Here is a 21172-nt window from a genome sequence, read left to right on the forward strand (position 1 = left end):
TAATCGAGTCTAGGGGTCAGGTGTAACTTTCCAGTTTTGCCCATCTATCTCCAAGGTCCAGGGCAAGACTAGAAATCCGGTCCGGTTCCAGGATTCAAGTAATCCCATGCTGTATGTGCCTCGGGTCTTACCCTGATGGCTGAGACAGGCCATCCCAACACTTGGTGGCACACCAGTATCAGCCTTGACAGGATAAATCTCCCCAGACTTATCCAACGGCTGTGAACATTTAAAACTAACATGAGTCTCTACAAATGTCCAGTTTTAGGGTTTTACACAGAATTAAACCAAACAACGTGAATCAAACATGCACTTTATTTATTTCCACTAAATAACAAAAGTACATCAAAATGATTGAAGCTAAGGGCATACAAAACTGTCTAACAGCTCCCACTTGCACTTAGGTCCAATCTGGTACAAGCCGGAGTCCCATACTTTCCACGTGTTTCTCAAACACCTTCTGTGTCAGTGGCTTAGTCAATGGGTCTGCCACATTATCCGCTGATGCTACCTTTTGAATTAGGACGTCCCCTCTACCAACGATCTCCCGCAGTACATGGTACTTCCTCTCGATGTGCTTTGACTTCGAGTGGGCCCGAGGCTCTTTAGCCTGGGCGATCGCTCCATTGTTGTCACACAACAACGGGATGGGTGATGTGCTGGATGGAATCGCTCCCAATTCGTGTATGAATTTCTTCATCCACACGGCTTCCTTGGCAGCTTCACTTGCGGCAATGTACTCGGCCTCGGTTGTGGAGTCTGCAGTGGACCCCTGTTTGCTGCTTTTCCAGCAAACAGCACACGATCCTATCATGAAAACATACCCAGATGTAGACTTTCTATCATCTGGATCCGATTGGAAATCGGCATCGGTATACCCTAGAACTTGCAGTGAACTACCATCGAATACCAGACAAAACTCTTTCGTCCTTCGAAGGTATTTGAGTATGTTCTTCACAGCAGTCCAATGCTCCTGTCCTGGGTTTGCCTGGAATCTGCTTACCACACTCACCGCCTGAGCTATGTCCGGGCGAGTGCACAACATGGCATACATGATGCTCCCCACAGCTGAGGCATAGGGAACGTCTCTCATGCTCTCAATCTCCTCAGAAGTCTTGGGAGACATCTTCTTGGAGAGAGTGACTCCGTGCCTGAAAGGAACGTTTCCTTTCTTGGAGTTTTCCATGCTGTATCTTTTGACAATTTTGTCAATGTAAGCAGCCTGGGATAATCCAATTATCCGCTTCGATCTATCTCAATAGAGTCGAAGACCCAGTATGTATGAAGCTTCTCCAAGATATTTCATGGAGAACTGCTGTGATAGCCATACCTTGACCGAAGTCAACATTCCTACATCATTCCCAATGAGTAGGATATCGTCCACATACAAGACTAAAAAGGTGATCTTATCCCCACTGGATTTCCTGTAAACACAGGGCTCATCCGGATTCTGCTCAAAGTCAAACGTTTTGACTGCAGAATCAAAACGGATGTTCCAACTCCTAGAAGCCTGCTTAAGTCTATATATGGATCTATTAAGTTTACATACCATGTGTTCCTGACCAGCAGCAATGAAGCCTTGCGGCTGCTGCATGTAGATATCTTCACTAAGATCTCCATTCAGGAACGCTGTTTTGACATCCATTTGCCAAATCTCGTAATCATGGTACGCTGCTACAGCTAGCAGGATCCTAATGGATTTAAGCATGGCCACCGGTGAAAAGGTTTCCTCATAGTCGATGCCTTCTTTCTGAGTATACCCTTTCGCCACCAAACGAGCTTTAAAGGTCTCAATCCTGCCATCGGGGCCCTTCTTCCTCTTGTAGATCCATTTGCAACCAATTGCTTTTACCCCGGAGGGCGGATCCACTAGAGTCCAGACTCCATTGGTCTCCATTGAGTCCATCTCGGCTCTCATGGCCTCCACCCACTTCTGGGAGTCTATGTCTAACATAGCTTCCGCGTAAGACACGGGATCCTCTTCACTAGTCAAGGCTTCCACCAGGTAACTATCCTGGTCATAACCATATCGGACTGGTGGTCTGGATACCCGGGTGGACCTTCTAGGTTGGTCATTACCGGGAACTTGTGGGTCATCTCCCACTGCTCCTGAGCTCTCCTCATCAAGAACTATTTCCTGACGATGGGTGTCCAGGATGTAATCGGATTCTAAGAATCGGGCGTTTCGACTACAGAACACTTTCTGCTCACTTGGGTCATAGAATAGATAACCCACCGAATCCTTTGGGTAGCCTATAAACAGGCAACGGCTGGTTTTAGATTCCAACTTGTCCGCACTTGTTCTTTTAACGTGTGCAGGACAACCCCAAATCTTCAAGTGTCTCACACTTGGCTTCCTTCTGGTCCAAAGCTCATATGGAGTTTTCGGAACTGATTTGGTTGGAACCCTTTTCAGCACGTAGATAGCAGTCTCTAATGCGTATCCCCAAAAGGATGTGGGTAATTCTGAGCGTACGAGAAGTGACCGGACCATGTCCAACAAGGTCCTATTTCTCCTCTCTGAAACACCGTTGAGTTGAGGTGTAGCAGGAGGAGCTAGTTGTGACACTATCCCATTGGCCTTTAAGTAGTCCCTGAATTCGTCAGAGAGATACTCGCCACCTCGATCTGATCGAAGGGCCTTAATTTCTCTCCCTAACTGTTTCTCGACTTCCTGTCTGAACTCTTTGAACTTTTCAAATGATTCAGACCTATGTCTCATTAGGTACACGTAACCATATCGTGAAAAATCATCTGTAAAGGTGATGAAGTACACGTGTTGATTCCGTGTCCTAACACTCACGGGACCACATACATCAGTATGTATTAGGTCAAGTGTGCCTGCACATCTTTCAGGCTTACCGTCAAATGGCCGCTTAGTCATCTTACCTTGGAGGCAAGGTTCACAAGTGGGAAGATTTTCTACGGTTAGAAAATCCAAAGGACCATCCTTTACCAGTCTTGTGATTCGGTCGACACCGATGTGGCCAAGTCGGTAATGCCAGAGGCACGTGGGATTTACTGTATCACGAGTCCTTTTCTTGGGATTTTCGACCGACGTAGTTTCGGTTAAGTTAGTTTCCAAAGAAGGATGCAGAACATAGAGACCGTTCTCTAGCTCCCCGCATGCGATGAATTTATTATTCCGTTTAACAGTAATCATATTACTAAAGTAAACAGTATATCCATCAGCACACAATTTTGAAACAAAAATTAAATTCCTTCTCAAGTTCTGTACATAAAGACAATCTTTAAGTACTAGGACTCCTTTAAAAACTAATTCTACGGTTCCTATTGCCGCAGCTGCAACACTTGCAGTTGTTCCCAAGAACAGTGTCACTTCACCTTCACTCAGCCTTCTGCTAACTTTGAACCCCTGCAGTGAGTTACACGCATGAGTTGAAGCCCCGGAGTCAACACACCAGGACACAGAAGTAACTAACATATTAGTTTCTATGACACAAGTTTCGATATTACCTTTCTTAGATTCCAGGTAGGTAGGACAGTTCCTCTTCCAGTGGCCGGTCTGCTTGCAGAAGTGACAGACATCAGATGCCTTGTTCTTCTTCTGCTTCTTGGGTTTGGTAGTCTTCTTCTGGGGCTTCTTTGCCTTTCTCTTTCTCTTGCCCGATTTGTTAGCTTCAGCAAGCATAACCACAGGCTCATCCTTCTTGAGTAAATCCTCGGCCCTCTGCAACATATTGCTGAGTTCCTGGACGCTGACATTCAGCTTATTCATATTGTAGTTCATAGTGAACGCATTGAAGGAAGAGGGCAAAGAATTTAGGATGGCATCCACTTGCGTGCCAAGATCTAGCCCGGATCCAAGAGCTTCAAGTTCGTTGATGTATCCCTTCATCCGAAGACAATGGTCATGAACTTTCTGCCCTTTGGTCATCTGCGCGGTCATGAACAATTTCAGGACCTTCTGTCGAGTAGAACGGTTCTGCTCCTCATACATTGTCCTTAGACTGTCCAATATGTCCTTGGCAAGTTCGATCTGATCGAACTGCCTCTGTATTGAGTTGTCTAATGAGGCTGCTTACATTGACAAAATTGTCAAAAGATACAGCATGGAAAACTCCAAGAAAGGAAACGTTCCTTTCAGGCACGGAGTCACTCTCTCCAAGAAGATGTCTCCCAAGACTTCTGAGGAGATTGAGAGCATGAGAGACGTTCCCTATGCCTCAGCTGTAGGGAGCATCATGTATGCCATGTTGTGCACTCGCCCGAACATAGCTCAGGCGGTGAGTGTGGTAAGCAGATTCCAGGCAAACCCAGGACAGGAGCATTGAACTGCTGTGAAGAACATACTCAAATACCTTCGAAGGACGAAAGAGTTTTGTCTGGTATTCGATGGTAGTTCACTGCAAGTTCTAGGGTATACCGATGCCGATTTCCAGTCGGATCCAGATGATAGAAAGTCTACATCTGGTTATGTTTTCATGATAGGATCGTTTGCTGTTTGCTGGAAAAGCAGCAAACAGGGGTCCACTGCAGACTCCACAACCGAGGCCGAGTACATTGCTACTAATTTGAGTTATATAGGAACAACAACTCTTGTACTTGCATGCATTGAATCGGCATTCCTCTAGTTTCCCAACTATGTGGGCCTTGTTAATCTTCTATATCTTGGAAAACTACAAACTGGTAATATGTCCATTCCCTCTTGGTGTAAATTATTGTATAATTGATGAGTTGATGAATTGAATTGGTGTTAGTGTCTCTTTTTCTCATGTACATGTTTCTTTGGATGGTAAGCCTATGTAGGAGGGGGTTTATTAATAGTAGTAGTAAATGAATAAAAGACAAAATACAAATTGTTTGAGAAAATAACAAATCGAGTTGTTTGTGTGGTTAACGTGTTAGAATGAAAATCACAACTAGATTTGAATCTTAAGCATCCTCAACTGGAGTTTAGTTTTCTGCCCACACCAAATGTTTAATGTGATTTTAGTAATATGTTTATGCTTTAAGAAATTTCTTGGTACCCAAGAATAATCTACAACCTCCTCAATAGTCTAAATTGAATCTATCTTGTGATGTGGAACCCCCTTCATCTCTTAAATAACTTCCTTTCATTGGTCTGTTGAATGTCATTTATGGTGTTTTAAGATGTGCTATACAACCTTATGGGAGTATGTTGAAATATTTATTCACTTCAATACAAGGTAACTATTGTCAAATGGATTATTTCACAACCTTTTTTTTTTTTTGTGAGGCCTATTTCATTTTTAAAGCATCAATAGTCCCCTAGTCCCCCCTCTCCTTTGGCATTATTCTTAATTTTCCATTGAAGCTTTGGTACTCTTCTTTTTGGAATGCTATAAAAATTAAGTTATAGGAGTGGAGAATGACTTATCTATCATATACCAGAAAATTTGTCTAGCTTAAGTAATTACAACTTAAACAAAACCCAGTCTACCTAGTTGAGAGGCTCAATGATGGCCTGGAGAAGACACCTTCAGCTCTTTCTGTGAAACCCCTTAAGACATATTAGTGTGTTGCTAGTTCTAGATATGCTATGGCTGCTACTTTATGTGCAGCTCTTGCTATCTTGCATATGCCCTTGTTATTTATTGATCTAACTCTACCTATATATGAAATTAATAGTTTACAATCATATGATAACGATCTAATAACCTTTCTTCATGCCTATTAGCCAACCATGTGAAACCAGTTCTTCATGCCAATTCATAGTAAGTTGGCTATTCATATTATTAGCCAACCATGTCAATACATAAAATATGTTCATAGGTGAAAATTCCATTTGTTATATAGTCACTACATTTTTTTTTTATATAACTATTGTTGTTTTCTTGATTTTTTCAAGGAACTTTGATACTTTATGAAATTTCTGATATTTCCTATATGTATTTTTATTTTTTTAAATTGTTATATGTATTTTGGTCAATTTGCAATATAGGGGTTTTTTGATCAAGTTAATTATTTATCAAGTCCACAATTAATTATGCTGAACACATTGATATGCAATGGTGTTTGATCCCAAATCTCTTCTACAACCAATAGGAGGCCTTACCAACCAGCTGGTTAGCACATTGCGAACACATTGGTATTTGATGTTTCATACTCTATAAGGCGTTTTGGGTAGTATATTTTTAATGGCCACTTATACAAATTATAAGGGTATTTTGATAATTTTGTTAATAAAAAGGTATTTTGGTCATATTTATTATGTTTAGGACCAACAATCAAATCATGATAAATACATTGACAAATGGAAAACACGATAGTATTAATTGTTTTATGACATTAGTGTGCCGTTTTTAGTGTTTTATGCTAAATAAAATCACAAGGGTAACATTGACATTTAGGGAGCAGCAATAAGTGATGCCTACCATTTAGTTTCTTATGTGACTTTTTTTTAAGATGACTTTTAAATTGGAAGTTTTAGAAGTCTAAAAAGCTACTAGGGTTGTTCATAAAATGAATCAAACCGACCAAATTGGATTCTATTTCTATCATTCTTTCTATATCTAAAAACTAAGACTAACCAATTAATTACAATTACAAATAAAAAACTTTTTTGAATGATATTCAAGAAAAGAAAAAGATCGCTATAGAAAAATTTATAGAATTATAATAACTATTCATGTTGAACGAAATGATAAAGGAATACCTGGAGACACGTATACAAAAGCTTCATATAAGAATCCACAAAGTTAACCCAAAGTGGTCGGTCGATTTCGGTTTGATTAATATTAAAAACGATGAATCGGTTTGGTAGTGGGTTATATATCCTTGTAAACCGAATTAAGATCGACCTGAAGTAAATACATGGTAACGTGCCAATAGAAGCCATTTGCCTTTTTTCCATTAATTTTTTTTTTTCTCTAAGCTGTCAATCCTATAATCTCTAGCCTCTCTCAATCGGTTAGTCCTATCATAGTGACAAAAGTTCATGTCAGTCCTAATATCCTCCCCCCCTCTCTCTCTCTTTGCTTTTGGGAACATCTCCCCCCTGCATAATACTATATAAAAGAAGAGATATTCTCCATGTGTGGCTGCGATTAATGTGGGCAAGAGATCTAAACTCGAATTTTGGTCTTTTACTTGGTTAACCAATAAAACTGACCAAAATACAAAAGGAATTTAAAATAATTTGTGTATTATTGTTAATCGGTTTTGGTTGGCTTAATTACCAACCCAATAGTATTGTTTAGATGGATAAAAAAAATAAAACCAAACTAACCCATGTACAGTCCTATAAGCTAGCTTAGGCTATGTTTGGTTTGAAGGAAAGAGTAGGGAAAGGAATGGAAAAAAATAGACCTTTACAAATCTTATATAGTTTTTTTTTTTTTTCTGCATTTCCCTTCTTTTCCCTACTCTTTCTTTCAAACCAAACATATCCTAAGTGATTGACAAACGCAGCATTGATCCCTTCCCCAAATTTGGTAGTAGCGGGATTCGAATTTCCATCTCTGCTGGAACGAACCGGCTACTATCTGCTTTTCAGTTTTCATTGGTACGTGGGATAAATGGATGATGATGCTCCGGATCAGGTCCGTCCGGAATAAAACCGCATTCGTTACCAAACACACATGCGTTCTAAACCCTGAACCCCGTAGCTGTATTCGCGACTGAAAGATAGACAGCTCCCCAGAGCTCAGCTTATCGGATAGGAGAAGCAAGAGCTGACAAAGATGGAGGCGTTGAAGGCCTGGAGCGCATCGTCGCACTCTTTCAAGCATTTCTTTCACCTCGCCTCTGCCACCACCAAGAGAGCCAGGCCCTTGGTGGTGGTCCGGTGTTGTGCTTCCTCCATCGACCGCAACAGACGCCGACCCTCCTCCTCTCCTTCATCCTCCACCTCTGACAGAGACGCCATTCGTGCCATTCGCCTCAAAAAGGTAAATGCTAGCACTGCTCCCTACTCGCGTGACAAATTTCTCTATACAAATCTCATTGTCTGGATAAAATCCAGTCAAAGCATTCAATTGGATACTAAACTTTTTTCTATGCATCCAATTCTCAACTTTGATTATCTGACGACGACGTTCAAAACCATTTCGACATTTAATTGCTAGTAGGAAATTAAATAGTGCATTAACATGAGTTGTGAAGGCGTAGATGGCAAATTGAACTTGAAGGGCTCAAGGAGTCATTTGCATTTTCAAAAGAACCATAGACGGTGACTATAAGAGTAGAGAAAATTGGTTATTTGCAACTATGAAGTGGATTGAACTGGTATAAATATCAGGGGGATTTCAGGAAACATTACATTCTAGGTGTTGATTCAGGAAGGATCAGGAAGGAAGGGAGTCATCAAGGACCAATAAAAAATAACTATTTACTTTGCAATGAATATGAAGTGCGATGCTTCAGATGGCTTATGAATCAGAATTTGGATGGATGTAAATTGTAACTGCTATGTCGAGTGAGAAGCACTGTGGCCTGCCCACAGGTTACAGAAGCTAGATGAAGAAACAACTCACTGAATCGTTGCGGTAGAGTATGATAGTGGCAGATGGATATCGTCTTTTTTTACCATGTTGATGCCCATCATTTGTAAGGCTGCAACTTGTGCGAGCCCAACCCAACCTGAGCTTTTGCATGGTTGGGTTGATGTAGGAATGCTCCTAAAACGTTCAGGTCTCAAAGGCCAAAGCCAAACCTTGGAAGCATCACATCCACATAATAAAACAAACTTATGTATTTTATTCTCTTTGTCATGGGAAACAACCAATATACCCATATTTATAAATTATAACCTAATATAGCAGCTGATTGTCTCTAACTAGGAATTCTACTCTTACTTGCCTTAGGAGTACTAAATGAAATCGAAACCAATGACTTCTGACAACTATATAACCAAAATAACCTTACTGTCAAACACTCCTGCTGTAAAACACTCTCTTAACTACTTCTATTTCTTAAACTTAATTACTAACTCAAAGCACCTGGAATTTATTCTAGCTCCCAGCTAGAATCTGAACCATCATTGTGCCAAATAAGAACCAAAGCCTTAGAATTGTTGGGCACATTTCTTATCCATTTATAAATCTTTTTTCTTGAGAAAGGAAAACTTTCATTAAAAGAGAGGGGAAGGATATACAGGATGTATAAGAGATTGATCAATCAGAAGCCAAAAAAAAAAAAAGAAAAGAAAAAAAAGAAACAAAAAGCCTTCCCAACCCATTAAAGAGGAAGCTCTATATTGCTGTACAAAAAGTCCCTGCCCACCCCGGATTTATCCATTTGTAAATCTTGAAGTTTGCAGTATGATCCCTATCACATAGCATGCTCAAAAAATGTTGGATTTACAAGATCTTGGTCCTGTTGGAAAGACAACTATGTTACCTATATCAAAACCATACAAGTTTTGATGCCTAAAAGTCTTACAGACATAGCGCCTACCAAGGCAAAGACATGCAATGATGTCACAGTCTGACACAAGCTTAGCCTTACCTATGGTTGGTGGGCTTATGTTAAGTGGCATTATCGTAAATATTTCTAGTATGATTTTTCAGAAAAAGTGATGTATCCTTTTTGGCAGACCACCAAAAGCTTAACATACTCTTTGAGGAGGGGTGGTCGACCTCCTTGGGTGCCTGACCTTGGCACTCCATAGACCAACATCCCTTGCAGGGTGGCCTTGGTTAATGGCTAGCTATCAGGGTTCCTCATGGGGATAGTGCATGGATCGGCACTGCGCAACGCACATCAAGGGGAGGTTTTGCACGTGGAACTGGCCTAAGCATGACCCTACACCTTGCCAACCTCGTGTCTAAGCTAATCGAGCTACTCCATTGCCCACGACGCACAGGTGTGTTCACAGCCCAGCGGTTGCTAGCATATCATCGGCACAATGGTTGCCTCACATCATCCGCATTCCCCCTTTGGCACGTAAAGGCGCCTCCCATGGACCGGCAAGAGACAACATAGTGCCTTGGCCATGTGCCGCGAGGTCATGAACCAGCGCCACTAACCTTGGTGGAGACATCATTGGGCCGACACATGGCCCTTACACACACAAAGGCTTATCCTGGCTGCACATGGCTTGGACGCCTCACGGGTTTCTTCTGCTACAAACCTAACATTGTGACAATGAGGCATATGTCTCGAGGCACAAGTCAGAGAAACATTTTTCAGGGCTGTATTGCTTGTTGTACATGGAGGCTTAAAGTTGGGGAATCACTGTACTTTAGAGAAATCATTTGGAAAAAGACTCCTAGGTCATTTTAAGTTGCCTAGCAAATAACAGCATAGGGCCATGGCAATATAGACATGTCGTGAGAGAAGTAATAAGGCCGGCACAGTATTTGATAGCTGAACTCTGATGGTCACAATGGTCACAAAGGGGGCAAACATCTTTGCTGATGTTCTAACCAAACAAGGGGTGAATAGGGCACAATTGTATCGGATGATGATAAATAGGGATTCTGTTGCCTAGTTATTTGAGAGGGTTTCAAATTTAAAAGTGTATTTGGAGAAGAGTTCTATTGCAGGAATTAATTTGGAGGATAGGGAAGTGGATTCCTTTGTGGAAATCTTGGGATGTGTCAGGACTTCGTCACCAATTAAGTACGTAGGATTTCCTTTAGGTGCTAATACCAGAAACAACACCTTCTGGCACCCTATCGTGGAAAGGGTAATGAAGAGGTTGGCTGGTTGGAAAAGGAATCATATTTCAACGATTGGTAGGGTTACGCTTATCAAGTCCACTTTAGCAAATTTCCTTGTGTATTACTTGTTTGTCTTTAGGATACCACAAGCTATTGCAAAAGAAGTTGAGAAATTAATGATGGATTTTTATGTGGCAACAAAATTTTTTTTTTCGTAAGTATACAATGTTTACTATAAAGTTAATGTTATATTATATAGCATTGTAATTGGTTAATATAATTTAGTACCAGGTGCCATTTTCTGTTAATTCAGTTTGCTATTTCTTCTCCAACTGAATGTGTTTTTAACTATATGAGGCATGGTTTGCACTCATTAATCGAAGAAGCCTTCATTTCTTTAATATTTCAATTTGAACTTGGTGAACATTCATTCTCTTTCAGGTGGAGGAATTAAGGACCAAGGGTTGTGAACCTTATGCATATAGGTGGGATAGGACTCATACTACAAGACAGTTGCAAGATAAATATAAGAATCTGGGAAATGGTGAAGAATCATGCAATGAGGATGATTTAGTGTCAATAGCTGGAAGAATTGTAGCTCGTAGAGCATTTGGAAAACTTGCTTTTTTGACTTTAAGAGATGATTCCGGGACAATTCAAGTATGTTGAAGTTCTTATTTACTGCTTTATGCTTGTTAAGCATTCTTGATTCATATTTCTTTGGATGGATTTCAACATTGAAATTCTTTTGTGGTGGTTAGGGTTGGTTTTCTTGATCTGCCTTAACATGTTGGAATATAGTAATCTGGAAAAGAGAATTCTTACAGCAGGAAAAAAAGGTCTAGTAACACAAAAATCTTGCCTAAAATGGGTTCTGATAGTTGGTGCAGTGTAACCTATATCCGTACATTGCTTTTGACCTTTTGTCTTTGATTTTAAATACATAATATACTAAAAGGATGGGCTCAGTCTGAATCTGATTGAACCAACTAAATTTTATGTCTGTCCGAGTGGGTTTTTGTATACCAGGTTGGTCTCAGAATGGAAAATCATGGCATGTTTAAGAATTGGCAGTCCTTGGTTTAATCTCACACAATTCATCCTTTGATATGCCATTTTTTTTTCAATGTGATATACTGACATGTATGTACAGAAGTCAGAAACTTAAAAAATAAAGAATTTGGTTGTATATCTACAAGCTCCTCTTGCTTAACAAATAACAATTTGAGCACCCCACGCTTATGTTTTTTAAACATTTAAAAGTGTTGTTCTAAACTTATGAAGTTCTGGTGTTTAGCTTTACTGCGAGAAGGAAAGGCTTTTAAATGATCAATTTGAGAAGTTGAAGACACTTGTTGATATTGGTGATATAATAGGCACGAGTGGCTCAATAAAGAGGACAGAGAAAGGTGATCCTTGAAATCTACCTCTGCTCTATCTTCAGTCATTAATTGGATTTCTTTGAACCCTCTTGATCTGTAGAAATCCTAATGGCAAAATACATCCTTAACAGTGTTGAGCTATTTGCTTCTGTTTTTATCCTTTGCTGTGAGAAATGAAGATCCAATGTTGGTCGTATTTCCATGTTGTCAAGTTCTCTTATGATGCCTTTATGTATGTTCCTTATCTGCAATTTAAGTCATATGAATTTTAAAAATTATCTATAACTCTAATACAACAGTTATTTTAGGATAGTTTAGGGACTTCTTTTTGTGGGTCGGTGTGAGGATACCACATCTTAAAGCCACAGAGGTTACTTGCTATAAGATCTGCTAAAAAAATTGTAAACAGCAAGGGGCTTCAAAGTGGTTATTGGTGTTGGAATTTCAAAACATTTAAAGCAGGAATTTTAATACATAATGGTTTGCTTATTGCTCATTTTAAATTTGAATTCAGAAGCCAGAGGATAGGCAAGCTAAGGTGGCAATTTATTGTCAATAAACAATCTCAAAGTTCTTCTCAAATGATGATGATGAAGATTTAGGGCCAAATGATTCTCTACCAGCTTCTGGGAAAAATAGTATACTGGAAATACTAGTGTTGAGGGGAATAGATTTGTATTTGGGGCAGTAGGATTACTTACTATTTCCTTTCTTTTATTAAGGGCACTCCTGTCCTGACTTAAACAGGGGTATTTTTGTAAACACCTTTTATTTACACTAATATAAGTAGTGGGCCAACTGGTTTAGAGGATTAGTGACTTCTAAACTATTCTCTATCTGTTTGATGAAGCATCCCAACCTAAAAAGTAGTGCGTTGTGAGATTTAGGTGGCAAAAGCTTTAGGCCTTTTCCTTTGGGGGGCCTGAATGAGGTCAACGCCTATTTTGGAGAATGGAAGAAAGGAATGTGGAAAGACGAATAAGAAGAAAAGTGTCAAAAGGAGGGAGTATTTAGATGGTTTGTCGTGAGAGGGCCATTTTAGAATCTTTGTCTAGTCATAAAAGAGAATAGGATGTACACTTTTTTTTTGCCTTGGCTAATGAGAATAGGATCTATACGTTGTTGTGGAACCAAGGGTTGCCAGGGGATAAGGTAGGAAGAAAACGCTATCCTAACCCCTATTGCAATGGGACCGATGAAGCTGATTAGGACTTTGTCCAGAAGTATGAGAGGGATGGGAAGATGTGGAAGGGGTAAGTACTAGCTTGATTCAATTAAAAGAGGATATTTTTGTTTGGGTGGGCCAAGGTTGTATATTAAGTTTTTTCTTTCAATTTTTTCCTTTCAAATTTAAGTGACACCTCATTTTGTTCAAGGCTTCAAGTGCATACCTCACCTTGTGCCTTTGGCTCTAGGAACCCCTTGCACTTTAGTTGCACTCGGTATGATTTAAAAGGCGCACGCTTGGTGCGCCTAGGCGTGCGCTTGGTGCGCCTAGGCGTGCGCCTAATGCGCCTTGTGCCTCAGCCCAGGCGTGCACCTTTTGAAAATTTGATGCTATTTTGCTTTTTTTGAACGTAGCGGCTGGGCGGGGGCTCCGCTCCCAACTCCCAATTTGGTAATGTTGTTCATTCATTCATCCTAATAAAATGTATTCTTAAAAAGCAATTACAATTATAAAATCATTATTTTTTGTGTCGAAACTAGGAATTTAAGACCTAATGTGGACTTGTTTAGGCTTGCCTTGAGGGGTGTGGCACAAAGGCGGCTCGTAGAATTAGGAATGTAATATGTTTTACATTATATTAGCTACTTGAAGTAATGCAATTGAATGAAAAAAGAGAATAGAGGTTTTACATGCTTGAAAATGTTTTATATGTTTGATTTTATTTTTAAATTCTCATTTGAATATGCTTTACATCTTATGTTTATGTATTTTAATTTTAGATAATAGGCTTTTTAAAACATTATTTTAAAATTTAAGTTTATATTTTTTTATTAATATTATGTTTAATATTTTTTGATTTTTTTGGCATTTTTTTTTGAATTTTTAGCAATTTTTACGTATTTTTGCGCCTTGCTTCAAAAAGGCACGCGCCTCGCCTTGCACCTTGCGCCTCAGGCGCAAATTGACCCTTGCGCTTTTAAAACACTGCCACTGCTTTTATAACACTCGATTTAGTCTTTGAACTGGTTATTGTCATCTGGGTTCATTCCCAACTTTAGCGGCTTCCCCCACCCCATCCATTATTCCTTGCTTCTTATTTTTTTTGGCAACTATCTTGTTCATGTTTCTCTATCTTAGTATTGTCCTTGTGAATGCTGCAAATGATCTTACTTATTTATTATGTGTTTTTTTCCCAGGGGAGCTTTCTGTACGTGTCAATTCATTTGCAATTCTTACAAAATCTCTACTTCCATTGCCAGATAAATATCATGGTCTTACTGATGTAGATAAGCGATATCGCCAAAGGTAAACTATAAAATAACTTTTCTATTTCTAGAATGATAATACAGTGCCAGGTGACAACAGATGAATATCATGAAACTTAATACCATAATTCTTGTAGATATCACAAGAAATTATGAATAGCATGAGTCCTCTTTTGCCATTCTGTTTTTTTGCTGCTGTATCCATTTTTTTTTTTGATAGATGTTCGGTGCTATATCCGTTGTTAAATTATGGGTACTTAAATCATTTCAAACTTTTAATTTCAAGCTGAATGACATATTCATTATGTTATTCTCCCACTAGTGAGGTATGTACGATTAACACTGCTATTGAGCAAACATCGAAGAAGTTGCAGGTGGTTCAGTCGGAGGGGGATAAAAGGATTGGGGAAGAAGATGAGAGGGGCAATGGAAGAAAGAGGAAGGCCTCTGATGATAGCGATTGGGGATACAAGCTGGAAAAAGTATATTATAGGAAGAGGAGAGTGTTGGGTACTGAATCGGCTCTTGAGGAAAGAAAGGAGGCTGAAACATTAATTCAGGAGGAAAATCTGGAGGGAAGAAGGGGAAGGGTGAAAGAGGAGGAGAAAAGGAGTGAGGAACAGGGAGGGCTGGTAACAATCGAGGACGGAGAAGTAGAAATTAGCAAGTTAGTAGAGAGGGAGGTGACAGTGGGCAAATCCTTGGGTCTGTTCTTCTGGGGAGGGGAAGACTTTGCGAGAAAGGCATTTGAGAAACTTGAGAGAGAGAGAGGAGGGAGTAAAAAGAGGGGGAGGGAAGGAGAGGAGAGAGAGTGGGACAAAGAAGGGGGTGAGGAGGATGAGGTTGTTAAGCTGGATTAGAGAGGATTGGGGAAGAGAAACAGGAGAACTCCATTGAGAACCTGATAAGTAGCCTTTTAACCAAAAGAGCTGACGTGTCACGGGGTGTTTTCAAAAGTATTAAGGTGTTGGTGGCTTTTGTTGGGCATTTTGTCTCGGATTGGGTCCGGTGATCCCTGAGTTGAACAGATTAGCAGATCAGATTTGGGGGAGATCTTGTGGAATGTAATTGAATTTCAGATTTGTATCAGTCTCCAGTTTGTTTTTGATGGTTTCTAGTTGCTTTATATTGTCGAGGTACCTGCTTGTCACCTCTTTGTAACCTTTTTTCTTTTGAATAAAATTTCTTACTCTTCAAAAAAAAGTCTCATAAGACTATTGTGATATGTACACTAAACAGATTCTCCTCAGGAATTTTGAACAGACTTACTACCAATCCACTGCAAGGTTGCAATAAACCATTAAAATGATTTATATCTTCATCATCATTCCTGCTGTTGTCATTGTTATGTGTTAGTGTCGCTTTGATTGTTAAAGTGATGTATACAATATACTCAATTTCAAGGAAGAGGAAATTTGTGGTGTTTACTTATAAAATCACCAAGCAGACTCAATTTTGTTGACATTTTCACAGATGCTCTATTTCAGTTTTTCATTTCCTGGAGATAAAATAGTGCACTTATTCTCTTTTTTCATGTAATTGATTTTAATATCTATTGGCCATATTTTGTGTCTAGGTATGTAGATATGATTGCAAATCCTGAGGTAGCTGATGTATTCCGAGCAAGAGCTAAGGTGGGGAGTACTTTTTTTTATTAATTTTCTGTTTTATGATTTTTATGATCTTTTTTCTCATCAGCTTTATGATTTTTATGATCTTAATCTGTGTTTGGTTTGGAAGAAAGTTAGGGAAACCTATACAAAATTGGAATAACAAACAACCAAAGGAAGAAGAAAAGAACAGAGGTGGAGAGATTGATTTTCGACATCGAAGGAGATTTGGATTTAGTGGAAGAGGGGAGAGAAGGAATGCCTCTAAGTGGGGGCATGTAACTTCAGGTGGGTTCCAAAATCCTTGTTCCCATAAAAATCATTAGTTGGAATGTGAGGGGTTTAGGTAGTGCATGGAAGAGAAGGCTAATTAAGGATCTCCATAGAAGGGAAAGGCTGGATATGGTGATGTTACAAGAAGCCAAATTAGTTGAACTCGACAGAAGGTGGGCAAGAAGTATTTGGAAATCTAGAGGAATAAGTTGTGTTTCTATACCTTCTTGGGGGACTTCAGGGGGTATTGTCACTTTCTGGACAGAGGATGTTGTGGAGGAGTTAATAGGAAATTTCTCAGTGTCATTAAAGTTTAGAGTGGTGGAGGATGGCTTCACTTGGATACTAACTAATGTGTATGGACCAAGCAATTACAAAGAGAGGAATGAATTCTGGGAAGAACTATTTGGAATTCGAGAGTTGTGGGTCCTTGGTGTTTGGGGGGATTTCAATGTAATTCAATTTACTAATGAATCAAACAATCCTTAACGGACTATTACAACCAACATAAGGAAGTTCAATGAATTCATTAATAGTTTGAGTTGAAGGAACTCCCTTATTGCAAGCTCACTATACTTGGTCCAATTTTCAGGAAACCCCAGCTTGCTTGAAGTTAGACATATTCCTCTTTAACGAAAGTTGGGAAATTCATTGGAGGGATTTGATAGCCACAACTCTACCCAGAGTTGCTTTTGACCATTGTCCCATTGAGCTAGGATAGGAACCCTTTTAGAAACATGTGGCTGACACACCTGGACTTTGTGAAGAAGATTGAGGATTGGTGGAGGGTAGAAATAAGTAGGGTGAGATTCCACACAAAATTGAAAAGTTTGAGGTCAAATTAAAAGAATGGAACACATATCAATTCGGGAGAATAAAGGAATTGAAATCTTCTTTGTTGGTCCGAATAGAGAAATTGGATGCGAAGGAGTCCCAAAGAATCATGAGTATATAGGAAAGAGAATTGAGATGGAAGTTGAAGAGGGATTTAGAAGAGGCTCTTTTGTAGGCAGAAATCTAGATGTAAATGGATCAAGGAGAAAAATCTGGTGACTAAACTTGGAGTGGATGGATTGGTTCATGAATCCTGAGAGGAGATAACCAATTGTTATGTTGATCATTTCAAATCTATTCTGAGGAGGCCTTTAGGTAATAGAGTGGAGTTGGAAGGTGTGACTTGGCTGAGACTTTTTGAAGAAAACAAAGGTTGGGTGGAAAGGAATTTTGAGGAGGAAATTTGGTAAGCAATCTTCTCAATGGATAGATCCAAGGCTCCAAGGCTGGATGGGTTTACTGTGGCTTTCTTGCAAGATTGCTGGAATATAATTAAAGAAGACTTGTTTGAGGTTTTCAGAGAAATTAAAGATAGGTTTGCTATAAGTTGTGGAGTTAATGTTATTTTCGTAGCCCTGATTCTAAAGAAGAAAGAGGTCAAATATTCAAAAGGTTTTAGACATATTAGTCTGGTGACGGGCATTTATAAGATTCTGGCTATGGTTGTCTTTGAGGATAAAAAAGGTGCTCCCTTCCCTCATCTGTTAAGCTCAAGGTGCCTTTGTTCAAGGGAGACAAATAATTGATTAGATTTTAATAGCAAATGAAATGTGTGGAGGAGATAAGAAGATCGGGTAATCAAGGCTTTGTTTTTCTGATAAGTAATAAAGTAATTTATTAAGATTAATCAAGATGAACCAACAAAAGGTACATGATAGAGTTCCCACAATGAGGTGTGAGATGTTGCTTCAAGATAGCAAAATTACAATTGAGCCCAAAATAATTGATCCCTATGCACCCCTTGCTTAGTTAAGAGGTCTGCTAGTGCTAGCCCATTAGCTGATCTCTTCTCACACTGAACTCTAACCGTTAAATTGGAGGTTAGCCACTTAAATCTTCTCATCACCCCTATATGACCACACTATAGTCTCCAGCTCTTTCAGCCACCCAATTTCCAATTTACAGTCTCCTTTACTGATCTATCTTGCGAAGTTCATTTTTTTGCCAACTGTGCTCCCTATAAGACTGCTTAGACCTCTGCACTAACTGCACCCCCACTCCAATTGGACCAAAAGGCTTGGGATTATCGAGGCTGCTACCATCAAAGTTTAGCTTGATAAAGCCTTCTTTCTTCAGGGGGTTTCTAGGCAACTATTGGCTTGTTCTTAACTGAAGAAGAATTTGCAACCACTTCTCAGTTTCTCCACATGTCAACTAAAGAGAATTGTGAAAAAAATGCGATATTTAAGCCCAATCAATAGCTTTGTTCCGCAAGCAATCCCAAAAAGAAGTCTTATCCCTCTCTTTATCATTGAAGATTCTGTTACTTCTTTCCTCCCGCACTATGCATTCTAGAGCAACCCTAACATATCTCCATAAAACTCTCCCTCTTCTCTTAGGCCACCTGAAGCTTGTAGGGTCAAAGAGTCCCCCGATTGCAAAGGCAACGTCCACCTACAACTATTAAGACCAAAAATCTTCTCCCAAAGCTCTACACCAAAAGGGAAAGAGATTAGTAGGTGGTGGAAACTTTCTCCATTAGCTTTGCAAAGGATACACCAATTTGGGGAAATACTAAGGTTGGATATTTTCTTTTGCAAGATGTTCAAATTGTTTAATTTGCTAAGATATACTTCCTAGCATAGGGATCCCACCTTGGGGGGATGGGTTTAAACCGAATTTCTTTACAAAAGAAGGGTTGAGGGTTAGGGGTGGAACACAACTGAGAGAAAAAAGAAGCACAAGAAAAAATACCCAAAGTGTTATTCTAGCATTAGGTTTGGAGTGGTCTAAACAAATCGAGTCAAGGGTTTTAATTAGCAGAGCGGCTTGGTCTAGCTCAAAGTTTCTCAGATCCCTTCTAAAACCTAGATTCCAATTCAAGCCAGGAGACTAGGATAAGGGTACAAACCTTTGAATGGGTTCATTTTTAAAGAGGGAGAGGGAATACAAAGAGGGATGAAGATCCTTAAGGGTGGAGTTACCAATCCAGGTGTCTTCCCTAGAAAGAATCCTATGTCTAATACAATCATCATACCTGATAAGACTAAAAAATTGGGGAAGGATGCCAAGGCAATAATAGCCTTCCATGGAGAGTTTAGAGTATCCTGTCATGATACTCCAGCATCCCAACCATTCTCTGCGTGTCCATGAATACTTCTGACAACCTTGTGCCAAACCCTCTCTCTTTCTCTAGTACAACCTTTGTTTGTAAATTGGATCTTGAAAAGGCTTATGATTTAGTGGATTGGAGCTTCTTGTTAGTGGTGCCAAGGAAGTGTGGTTTTGGAGATGGTGTAAATGTATTAGTTGTTGCCTTCTTGCCATTACTCTATTCTTGTCAATGGGGTAGTCAATGATTTTTCCCAGCTTGTAGGGGCCTAAGACAAGGTGATCCAATGTCCCCTTTCTTATCCACATTAGTTGCCGATGCATTTAGTAGATTCTTATTAGAAGTGGACAGGACTGGGTCAATAAGAAGGTGGAGAATAGGCAGAGATAGAGTTCCGGTAACTCACTTTCAGTTTGTAGATGACACTACAATTTTTTTGTGAGGGTTATGATTTGACAAAGGCGAGAAACCCAAAGAATTTAATAATCCTCTTTGAGAATGCCTCCAACCTGAAAATCAATTTTGAGAAGAGTTGTATGGTGGGGTTAAACTTGGAGGGGGGGGGATGGAGTCTATTGCTGCCTGTTTAGATTGTACCTGTTCTGAATGGCCTTTGACCTATTTAGGACTTTCCCTAGGTGCTAACCCAAAGGAAAGTCGATTTTGGAACCTTGTGGTTGAAAAGTTCGAAAAAAGACTGGTGACCTGGAAGAAGAACTACATTTCTCTGGGGGCCAGCGTAACTTTAATTAGAGCAACACTTGCCAACCTGCCACTTTACTTTTTGTCACTCTTTAGGATACCTAACAGGGAAGCTAAGAGGATGGAAAATTTGACGAGGGATTTCTTGTGGGAGCCAGGGAAGAGAAAAAGGATCACTTGATCAGATGGGAAGTGATGAACCGAAGTAAAAAAGAAGGGGATTTAGGGTTAGGGAATTTAGTTAGTAAGAATGAAGCTCTTCTTCTTTTTTGATCAGCAAGAAATTTAAGAATTTTATTAAGTGATGCTTAAACTGTTTAGTACATAAAAAGCGATTACAACCCCCACACATTTGCAAAAGTTACAATGACACTCAAAACAGCTGTTGCCTATATACCCCTTGTTTTGCTAAAGCATCAGCCATCCCATTCGCAGTCCTTACCCAATTGAATGTAATTTCAGCTCCTGTGTTGTGCTCCGTATTTCCCTAAATTCTTGCCTATAGACCCATGGCAGTAACTATTTATTTCTGTCTCAAGAAATGGTCATCTTTGAATCTACCTCTACTTCCAGTGCTGAAAGCTTGATTGTTTAGTGAGTCTTAAACCTTGCAGTAGCACCAACAGTTCATCCTTTAGTGAGTCTCCCAGCCCCAAAGGTCTTGAATACATAGCAAGTGCTTCCCATGGAATTCCCATCAAAATTTAGTTTTACTTTATTAGTTGTTGGGGGTATCCTCTCCATGACTATCTTATCCTTTTCTTTAGAAGAGAAAGCCACTTCAGTCCATGTCCTTTTGATTTCATTCACTGAAAAATCTTTGAATATATCAAGTGTTTTTATCCAATGTGCCGCTCTGATTTTTATAACTTCACAAATTTTCTCTTTCAATCTACTTTCTCATTAAATATCCTTCCATTCCTTTCCTCCTATACAGTCCACACTAATGCATCCCAAATTGCTTTCCACATAATTCTGATTCTCTTTCTTGGTTATCTTAGGAAACTTGGGCTGAAAAGACTTACTACGTCTTGTGGGGAAGTCCACTTGTAACCAAAAAGAGAACAACAGAATTCC

General features: G+C 39.5%; 1 protein-coding gene across 2 annotated transcripts in view; it reads left to right on the forward strand.

Moving 5' to 3' along the window:
- Positions 1-7529: 7529 nt before the first annotated feature.
- The window catches only part of OVA5 (Lysyl-tRNA synthetase, class II), a 40869-nt gene continuing 27226 nt past the window's right edge, over positions 7530-21172 (forward strand). Inside the window, exons 1-5 of one of the 2 annotated variants that reach the window (XR_737570.3) lie at positions 7530-7874; positions 11031-11249; positions 11887-11998; positions 14336-14444; positions 15981-16038. Coding sequence is in view for 1 of the 2 variants with exons in the window: in XM_010278075.3 (XP_010276377.1) it covers positions 7668-7874; positions 11031-11249; positions 11887-11998; positions 14336-14444; positions 15981-16038 (705 nt within the window). In the remaining variant the exon portion in view is untranslated. The remainder of the gene's footprint in view (positions 7875-11030; positions 11250-11886; positions 11999-14335; positions 14445-15980; positions 16039-21172) is intronic. The other variant, XM_010278075.3, reaches the window with a different exon arrangement.

This window comes from Nelumbo nucifera, chromosome 2 (assembly GCF_055504915.1).
Source record: "Nelumbo nucifera cultivar China Antique chromosome 2, China Antique-T2T, whole genome shotgun sequence".
In the NCBI taxonomy this organism is placed as follows: Eukaryota; Viridiplantae; Streptophyta; class Magnoliopsida; order Proteales; family Nelumbonaceae; genus Nelumbo; species Nelumbo nucifera.